Consider the following 10,838-nt stretch of genomic DNA (forward strand, 5'->3'; position numbering starts at 1 on the left):
AGTATTAGGGTTAAGTAGCAATGGGTCTGTGTCTCTAAATACCATATTGGCGGATTGCTCTCATTCAGTTGAGACAATTTCCTCCTCCAGTGAATTAGGTCATTCTGATTTGACTCGCTCTGTGGTTGTAGCGCATAGTGAAACCTGACACTTCCTCAAACGGGAGAGGCAGAGAGCGAGAGAGAGAGAGGGAGAAACCGATAGAGGCTCATATGCTGCGTTTCTCTGAGCGATGTCTGCCCCTGCTTACACACACTCGCGACAGAGCACACATACATTATCTGAGCGATCTCTCCTCAGCTGTCTGCCCCTGCTTACACACACTCGCGACAGAGCACACATACATTCTCTGAGCGATCTCTCCTCAGCTGTCTGCCCCTGCTTACACACTCGCGACAGAGCACACATACACACACGTGCGCGCGTCGTGCGCGCGTCTGTCTGTCTCTCTCGAGTCGGGAGCACTAGCATATCACTGTAATATCTTTGCGCATGCTCCCACGCGCACACCCGTATTCCGATCCGTACAATAATAATCACAGAGGTATATATTGTCATTTGAAACAAGTTACCAATACATTGTCCCGTGGGATTATGCCCCCCTGCGGCAACATTTATTAGTATCCCCTCAATCTCTCTCTGTGCCAGTCGCAGACTGTGTGGATGAAAGTGCTTATGGGCGGAGCCAGGCCAACACAGCCTGAAATCCAAAGTAAGAAAAATTTGGCTTTTGAGTACTTGATTAAAAATATAAAACAATGCATTTTTTTTTAATAAAACCTTACAAATGTGTTCAATAGACTCACAGGAATTGTGTAAAGTTGCCCAAATAGTGCTAGGAATAGCAATGCATGTCTCCTTTAAGTTGCAGGCAAGAAAGACAAGTCTGTCCACTGTCTCTGGTTTTAAAGCTGCCCTGTTGCAATACAATACAAATTTTCTTTTTATAATAATAATAATAATAATTTATTATCGACCATGTTTCATATCGACGAAGAAAAATATATCGTGATAATTATCATTATCGTTTTATCTCCCAGCCCTAACAGAAAGACAATCTTTTGACGCAATTTGCCTGCACGATTCCTGATGTGATGTTTAAATGTGAATTTGTCATCAATCCAGATTCCAAGATATTTATATTCTGTGACCAATTCAATATTTGAAACATTAATAGCAGAGATATTCAAATTGCTATAGTCTTATCTTTCCGGATTTCGAGAAAACCATGCAATATAAAAACCATTTTATTTGCATTTAGAACCAATTTGAGATCAATGAGGACTTTTTGGAGGGAGTTAAATGAAAGCTGCAGGTTCTCCATCGCCAGGTGAATAGAGTCCGCTACACAATACACAATTGTGTCATCCGCATATAAATGGCACCGACAATCTTTCAGTGATGAAATTATATCACTTATGTAAATAGTAAAGAGGACAGGACCTAGAATTTAACCTTGTGATACACCCTTTGTTATGTGTAAAAATTCAGATTTGGTAATACACTAAACATTGCAGGTGCCAGTAAAAACAAGGGGAAATATATTCTTTGAGACAAAATGATATTCATGAACAAATCGTTTTATTTTTTATAATTTAACAACTATTAGAATATTCGAAAATCGATGCCCATCCCTAGTCTGTAGTTGTTCATTATTTTAAATGTTTAATTAATTTACTTTTCTGTTTCTACACTGTTTTTGTATTTACTATGTGTAAAAGTAAAGCATTCCACTGTCCAAACACGCTAGGATCTGTTCGACTTTGTTTACTTCTGATAGAGCCATATGAAATCAGTTTTATTTTTTTCCAAATTCCATTTTATTTTTTTCCAAATTCCGTTTTTTCCGTTTTAATATTTCAGAATTCTGTATTTTGCTTTGTACGCTCATTTTACCATCAGAAATAGTGTCTAATAAGTGGGAATGAATAAATGTTCACAATTTAATAAGATATAACAGTCCATTTAATAGGGCTGTCTTAAATACTTCGAAGCTTCGAAGCTTTTTATGAAAATAAAATTTGATTATTAAAAAATATAAAAATATAAATGATATATATATATTTTTTTGTAAAATCAACTCTGCCTCTCTTTGTTAATTACAACAAGCAATGCTGTTTGTTATTTAAGATGAGGTCGGACTCGGCACTGACAGATGTGTTCATTGTGCTGCTTTTATAAAGCCTCAAATGACGGCTTACAATATTTCATGAAAGCAAAGTGTTTTGTTTGTCTAAGATTTAAAAAGGTTTAAACTTTACAGCACTGACAAAGTTGAACAAAGTGCTGTACAAGTCCCACAACAGTAAAAAAAAAAAAAAAAAAAATATATATATATATATATATATATATATATAATTATTTTATTTTTATTTTTTTTTACAGTTGATTCCATTTTTATTGCTCAATTCCGCGATTCCGTCCGCGATTCCGTGATCGCGGATTTCATATGGCTCTAACTTCTGAGAGCCAATGAGCAAGAGCATACAGGTTACATCACACGTATAAGTACTGAATATCACGTCAAAGTAGGGCTGGGCGATATAACGATAACGATAAATATCGCGATATATTTTAATAATCGATATCGAAATTTTAAAAAAAAATCTAAAAATCGTTTTTTTTTTTTTACCTGCAACAGGGCAGTTTTAAAACCAGAGACAGTGGACAGACTTGTCTTTCTTGCCTGCAACTTAAAGTAATGGCTTTGCTTGTCCAAATGACAATACTGACCAAATTCAGATTTCTTTTTCTCTTGTCCATTTATTTTGTTTGCTTTCTAATTTAAAATACATTTTGAAACCGTCTGTACACAGTAGGCTATGTGTGCTAGCAGAACTAGACTCCAGTCACGAGTCACAGTGCACATGTGCGGTGGTTTGTCCACCAAAAAAGCGCCAAAAGATCAAAAATAAACTAGCAGAGCCAGAACTGTTCAACTCCTCTGGAGCCACAGCTAGAGCCATATGGAATCCGCGATCACGGAATCGCGGACGGAATCGCGGAATTGAGCAATAAAAATGGAATCCACTATAATAAAAAAAATTAAAAATTACATTTTTTTTTTTGTTTGTTTTTTTTTTTTACTTTTTTTTTTTATGTTGTGGAACTTGTACAGCACTTTGTTCAACTTTGTCAGTGCTGTAAAGTTTAAACCTTTTAAAATCTTAGACAAACAAAACACTTTGCTTTCATGAAATATTGTAAGCCGTCATTTGAGGCTTTATAAAAGCAGCACAATGAACACAAATCTGTCAGTGCCGAGTCCGTCATCTTAAATAACAAACAGCATTGCTTGTTGTAGTTAACAAAGAGAGGCAGAGTTGATTTTGCAAAAATATATATAATTTTTTTTTTTTTTTTTTTAATAATCAAATTTTATTTTCATATTCTAATCCCATGCCCATCGAACGAAGCTTCAAAGCTTCAAAGTATTTAAGACGGCCCTATTAAATGGACTGTTATATCTTATTAAATTGTGGACATTTATTAATTCCCACTTATTAGACACTATTTCTGATGGTAAAATGAGCGTACAAAGCAAAATACAGAATTCTGAAATATTAAAACGGAAAAAACGGAATTTGGAAAAAAATTAAATGGAATTTGGAAAAAAATAAAACGGATTTCATATGGCTCTACCACAGCCAGCAGAGAAGCCGGTTTACTTTAGCTTTTAAACCAGCTGCAGCCTGAGAACTGGAGTGTGAGGGGATGTAACACTAAAGATGGCGGCAATGACAAAGAATTGCTGCAAAATAAACATACATCTGTTGTTATAAAAAAAAAAAAAAAAAAAATGTATACTTATAACAATTCGATAATTATCGATATCGAGAAATAAAATAAAATTATCATATCGTTATCGCGATATGATTTTTTTCCATATCGCCCAGCCCTACATCAAAGACGCCAAAAGTCCACTTCATGTTAGTGTTGTAAAACAGGTTACTTAAAGGCATAGTGCGTCACATATAAATACATTCTATGACATCTCCCCTTCTTCAGGTTTTTTGTGTTCCTTCTTGTAACCAATAAATATTGCTTGAGCATTACTAAACATTCAGAACATATACATAGTATGCCATTAACATCCATTCTCTTTCCCCTTTTTTTTCTTACAGATTTAACCTAATCACAGGTTCTCAGTCTGCCAGACCGGGTATATAACAGTCCACCCTGTGGATCCGGTGGTCGGACACAGTCGGTCGGTCGGTGAGACAGTGTGTGTCAGTGGTGACTGTAGGGTCAGGCTGCTGTATAGCCACCGTTACTGCAGGTGACGACGGTTGCGTCTCAGTGCTGCTCCCTGTTGTGTCTCGATTAGGGATGCCCCGATCGATCGGCCACCGATCGTTATCGGCCGATACTCAGTATAAATATGCAATCTGTGAATTCCGATAATGAGTCATATTCGCCGATCGCGGAAACCGATCAAGCGAAGCTCTCACTCGCTGTCTGTCTCAGACACACACGACCTGCAAACTGCCGCTGCTCCTCCTCCCTAGCCCCGCCCGCCCCCGTGTAGAGTTTGTAAACAAAGAGGACTGAGAGGCGGCTCCTCTGCTCGAGTCTGTAGTGCATTCGACCTGGGCTAACGTTAGCTACCTAGCTATCGTTACTGTTTAAACAAAATTACCCAGTCAACTATTCACGTTTAGTAGGCATTGTCTAACGGTATTTAGCCGGCTAGCTACCGATAGCTCCTGATATCAACAAATGATCCAGAAAGTCTAGTAGTCCATGTTCATACCTCCGTTAGCTTGCGTTAGCTGACGTTAGTTTACTGTTCAAAATGTCCCATTGAACTAAAGTTCTGTCTTAACGTCATCTAGCCGGCTAGCAGTAGCTACAGATAGCTCTTGATATCAATATCTTATAACATTGATTTAATGCGTATTCGAGCTGAGGGCTTGCTGAATGTGAAATGACCAAAGCACAGTAAAGTTACCAATAGGGTCCCGCTGCAGCGCCGGAGAATCCTTTTTGGAGCTGGAGGCTACTAGAGTACACACAGACAGTGGAGCTGTTTGCAGATAGCGAGCATTTTGACTTGTTGCATGGTGGCGATGTCTCGCAGATAATACAAGTACAAGTCTAATTATATAATATATATATTTTATATAAAAAAAAAAAAAAAAAAAACGTTTTATATAAAATAAGTTTTAATTTCTTTTTAATCAAAAACAATCGGTATCGGATCGGTATCGGCCGATAGGGCTCACAACGATCGGTGATCGGTATCGGTGGCAAAAAACGTGATCGGGGCATCCCTAGTCTCGATGACATAAGACCGTATACAGGGGTCCCCAAACTTTTTCCTGTGAGGGCCACATAACTTTTCCCTTCTCTGGTGGGGGACGGGGTCAGTTTGTAACAGAAAAAGTGTGACGATCGCAGGGGTGCCTAAACGTAAACATTTATTGTTTTACAGAAATCAACACATAACCAAATATTAATAACCCTTTCCGGGATCTTCACAGAAAGAAAAGTCAGGAAATAATAACACTATTAATGAAATAAATAACACTATTTATGAAATAAATATACAGTACCTACAGACCACCTAGCTCTAGCTCTGTACTATTTAAAAGCACAGTGCAGGACACACTCAAAGGTTATCGCACCTCAGAGATGGCAGTGGACATGTAGGACAGGACAAGGCCATATGTATGGCCTTGGGATTGAGGAACATACTACCAGCCAAAGGAGGAAGCATAGTTGTAGTTGAGTCATCTTGTGGAACAAGCTCAGACCTCAGCTCAGGAGATCAGCTGAGACAGACTGTTCTATCCAGTCCTCGACAGAATGCTGCAAGAGCTTGAGAGCAGGTTCTCATGAGTTGGAGAACAACTTATGAGAGGCATACAGGCATGTTATCCAGCCTCAGACCAGTTTCTCTCAGTGGAATTGCTGCAACCCCTCGCCACACATTACAATATCCAACTACTGCCAGAGGAGATCACAGTTGCAAAGTGTTTCCTGGCCAGGACAGGCATAGATGCAGTCCCTACTACCTAGGGCTGTCTTAAATACTTCGAAGCTTCGTTCGATGGGCATGGGATTCGAATATGAAAATAAAATTCGATTATGTAAAAAAATATATATATATTGCTAAATGAACTCTGCCTCTCTTTGTTATTGAACAAATAATTTTTTTGCCTCTCTTTGTTAACTACAACAAGCAATGCTGTTTGTTATTTAAGATGAGGTCGGACTCGGCACTGACAGATTTGTGTTCATTGTGCTGCTTTTATAAGGCCTCAAATGACGACTTACAATATTTCATGGAAGCAAAGTGTTTAGTTTGACTAAGATTTAAAAAGGTTTAAACTTTACAGCACTGACAAAGTTGAACAAAGTGCTGTACAAGTCCCACAACAACAAAAAAATTATAAAAAAAATTATTTAATAATTAAAATTTTTAATTTCGAAGCTTCGAATTAAAATAGAATCTCGGCCCCGAAGCTTCGAATTCCAAAAAATATCGAAGGTCAGCCCTACTACTATCCAAAGTGTATTTTCCCTCCTGGATGATAATAATAATAATAATAATAATGCATTTTATTTATAAGACGCCTTTCAGGACACTAAAAAAAGGTCCACAAATCGGTGAATGAAAAAAGTATAGGATCAAATGAAAACTACTACTTTCTAAAAATGGATGTTTAAAAGTACTAAAAACAAACAAAATATCAAACATTCAGCACAGACAATGGGGATGCTGCCATCTTAAAATAATAAAAAATATTTCCGGGGCTCTAGGGGGGCGGGCCGTAGTTTGGGCTGAGCCCAAACGTTCGAACCTTCAAACCTTCGTTCGTTATGTTGGCATTCAAATTCTAAATCAACATTCGAATTTTTAATAACATTTTTTTTTTTTTTTTAATATTAGTTTCTATTAATTCCGTTTAAACTAGGGATGCTCGATATTGGCTTTTTTACCGATACCGATATTGTCCAACTCTTAATTTCCGATACCGATATCAACCGATACCGATATATGCAGTTTTTCTTCACAGTTGCAGATAAAGATTAGGCTACACTAATATTATAGTATTAAAATAAACTGATGAGTTATATTCATTAAAGAAAGTTGATTTAATTGATTTAGTTGGGCTGGGGCTTCTCCCTGGGCTGGGTCTGGGGCTGGAAAGTTGATTTAATAAAAAATAAAAGACTCATTTAATCAGATGAATCACTTTATTCAAATTGAGGATTTTGTTTGAGGATAGTAAAAAAAAAAAATTAAAAAAAAAAAAATTATTTAAAAAAAAAATTGTCTAACTGTCTTTAGTTTTATGTGAGGCTTGGTTGTTGGCATGTGAAGTAGAAGAGAAACCTGGAGAAGTAGTCAGACACAATGAGGTACATGTGTGATATATTCAATAGCGAGTCTTTTCCATGGCCGCTCAGGTAGAGGAGTTGAGATGAGAGGTTCCTTTTGCTGTGTGTGTTTCATCTCACGGCAGGACTGAACTTTCCGTTTGATGTCAGATGAGATCCCAGGCCACCACACAGATGTGTGAGCTCAGCCCGCTCTCTGCATTTTGTCAGCCCCTGGTGTCCATCATGTATCCTGTCTAGAACATCGGTTTTCAAAACATCCAGAATTATCATGCAGCTTCCTATTGTAACAATTCCAGTGTATTCAGACATATTCCGACTGTTGCTGGTACATTACCGACATACTCTGGCCACCCGAACTTGATATACTGCAGCAACATCTGTAGCGTACTGTCAGCTGCTGTAGCTTCCCTTATAGTGTCTAGCATTATGTGTGGTAGCAGGCATATTATTATCCACAACGGCTGCAATGTAACACTCCACATCTGAGTGAGGGGCTGTCTACACGAGCGCTGGGTTTAATGTAACCGTGATTGTATGTGCGCAGTTGCACTGTTCGCCCACACACAACCGGGGTTTTGCTACACTGCAACCGCGGTCTTTGAAAACCAGAGTCCAGGGTGAAGTTTTACATTTACATTTACATTTAGTCATTTAGCTGACGCTTTTATCCAAAGCGACTTACAAGTTCTGTACGACAAGACAGCAAGAAGGGTACAACTCTATCAGCTGAGTAACAATGTTCATCAAGTGTTGCGTGTTACAGTGTAGGTTAGTTTATTAGGACAAGTGCATGACAGTTTTGCGCACATCCCGGTTTCAGTGGGTGCGTGTGGGCATAGCAACCGAGGTTATTCCCAGTGTTTACAGCAGAGCTGTCCCAAGTAGCATTATATGAAAATGATTGTAACAAACTTTTGTTCGAAACATATCATCTGTGTTGAAGAGTGTTGTGATCGACTGAAGTCTGTTGTCGCATTCCTGACCTGACGCTGAGTAAACCTGAAGCTGCAGCTAAACTAAACTCATGTGTTGTCAAGTTATTGTTATAAGGAACCCAGTCCAGACTGCATCCCCTTAACAATTGTTTGTATTGAGCCGTATTGTACCCTTTCTGCAATGTGTTAAATAACGTTTGCATCCATTCATTCTACTAGCGTTAACGTTACCACATTATTACGTTAGCATGTAAGCTAACAAAATCGCCGATGCTAGCCCCAGCTAGCCTCGATGCTAACTATACATGGAGAATGCCATTCACATTAGCATGTAGCTAACAACACGGAGATCTTTTTGTGAGACTAAACTATCCGCTCTTGGTGGTAAATTGTGTTGATGTTGGTTGTTTCATCAACAAATGAGGCAGAACAGTAGAACACAGTTAATGTATCCGTTTTGTTTATTGCACTTTTATTGCACTTTCTTTGCTGAAAAATAAATGCTACGTTGGCTAAATGGCTAACGCGAGGTATTTAAAGATGGTGACTTTGTTGTTTTTAAGCAGGAAGTATAGTGAGCGTTCAACCTTTTCTGATTGGTTGAAATGGCCTTCATGTCTGAACAACATCGCACTGCTTTGGCATTGTACTACTTGTATATGACGTCACTCTGTGCAGAGTTTAAACCAGTCATGTGGACAGTTTAATTTTTTTGCATAATTTTTTAAACCCCGGTGTCATTAATACCCATGATCGTGTGGACAGGGCCTGAGTGTCAGTCTCCTGTCCCATGCACAATAGTGGACTTCGTGAGAGGGTGTCGGCTATTGTCAAGGTTTTGCCTGGTGCATATTGTGCATTTGGTTTGAACCTGTGTCATAGCAGCATTGGGGGGTACATGTAGAATAGGTATTATTATATGGATAATATGGCTCTGGCTTTGTGGAGCCACTACTACTGCACAAGTAACACATACTACTACGACAACTAGGCCTACTTATAACACTACTGTCACTACTGATGCTGTTACTACTACTAATGATGGCAGCAGTAACGTTAGATTAGATACAAATGTATTGTCATCATTATACAGCACAAGTACAGTACAACGAAAATATGCCAAACGTCTTTTCGTTGTACTGTACTTGTACTACATTTGAATATAATATAAATAATATAAATTACCACCATTCCACTGTCACTATGTACTACATACCACGCATACACGTAGACGCATGAGTATATTTAAACTCAGAAAACAAGTCATCAAGAGTAGCAGCTCTCTAGCCAGCTAGCCTTAGCCCGTCGCTATGGAGGTCAGTGGGACGAGTTAGCTTAGCTTAGCTTCAAGGATATAGATCTTTTTTTTATTTAAAATCGGTTCCGACAGAGCTAAAAGCTATGACGACAGATTAAAAAAATATATATATATTCTGGTCCAGCGACATACCATAACGTGTGCAAGTATATTATTTATAATGTTATGACTTGTAATATTCAAGCTTCAAGATGATGGAGGTCAATGACGAGGGACGAGCCTCCTGAGTTTAATTAAGGCTTTAAAATTAGACTTTAAAATTAAACGACGTCAATGACATAATGAAGGATTACGATTATATAACAGTTATATATTAATACACACAGTCGTTTATTGGTTATATTTTTGGTGGCCATGCAATGGAGGTCACCAACCACAACGTAATATTACAACGTATTCGAAAATGTTCCGTTACAGCTGTCCTCTAGTGAATTACTTACATCGATTATTTTGTAATTTCCAGGTAAAGCGACATGTTGATATATATTTAAAATGCATTCATTACATTTCATTTAATTTAATGGAAACTGTAACTACTTGCCTTCTGGTGAGGAGGCAGGCTGTAGGTGCGTTTGCTTTGCGTGCTGCTTAACGCGACGTGAGGCCGGTGCAGAAAGGCCGTCCTGGGCACCAGAACCAGACTGCTGCTCAAGGACTTAAACCCCACCCGGGACCGGCTTCCGAATCCGGACTGAGATCTGGTCCGGGAGACGAGCTGGGAGAGACCCGCCGGAGAGAGGCCCCTCCTGGGGCAGGACAGGCCGGAGCAGGCCGGGTGGACCCGGAGGATCAAACGAAGCATCTTCCACCTGGTTGGGTTTCAATTCTAAAGGCAGATTTCGGTTGCAATTCGGTGTTGTTGTCGGTGGTTGCCGTTTTTGTTGTTGTTATTAATTTGTGTACCGAAAGTCCCCCGGTTTAAAGCCCGAGCCAAACCTCAATGACCTCCCGGTGCAAAACACACCGCTTTACGGCAGCCGTCAGTCTTGGCTCTACGGTCGTGGCGAGCGGATATGGTAAAAGCAAAAAGACATTTCTTTCTGAAGCTGCTGTGGCGCCCGGAGCGTTGTGGGAAATGTAGTTTCTGTCATTTTCACACTGTCAACGTGCTTGTGTGGGATCATTTGGTGTTCCTCGAATCAGGACAAAAGGATATCGAATATTAGACACAGGACAATGAGTTCAAACATCATGTATGGTATTTATTGAATAATCAGAAAGCATAATTACATGCA

At 38.9% G+C, this 10,838-nt stretch overlaps 1 protein-coding gene across 1 annotated transcript in view; it reads right to left on the reverse strand.

Annotated features, from left to right (window-relative positions):
* dlat (dihydrolipoamide S-acetyltransferase (E2 component of pyruvate dehydrogenase complex)) overlaps positions 1-10,600 on the reverse strand; it is a 68,713-nt gene extending 58,113 nt beyond the window's left edge. Inside the window, exon 1 of the mRNA XM_084320644.1 lies at positions 10,145-10,600. Coding sequence (XP_084176770.1) covers positions 10,145-10,405 — 261 coding nt within the window. The 5' untranslated portion in view covers positions 10,406-10,600. The remainder of the gene's footprint in view (positions 1-10,144) is intronic.
* Positions 10,601-10,838: the final 238 nt, after the last annotated feature.

Source organism: Notolepis coatsorum, assembly GCF_963971535.1.
Source record: "Notolepis coatsorum genome assembly, chromosome: 8".
Taxonomy (NCBI): Eukaryota; Metazoa; Chordata; class Actinopteri; order Aulopiformes; family Paralepididae; genus Notolepis; species Notolepis coatsorum.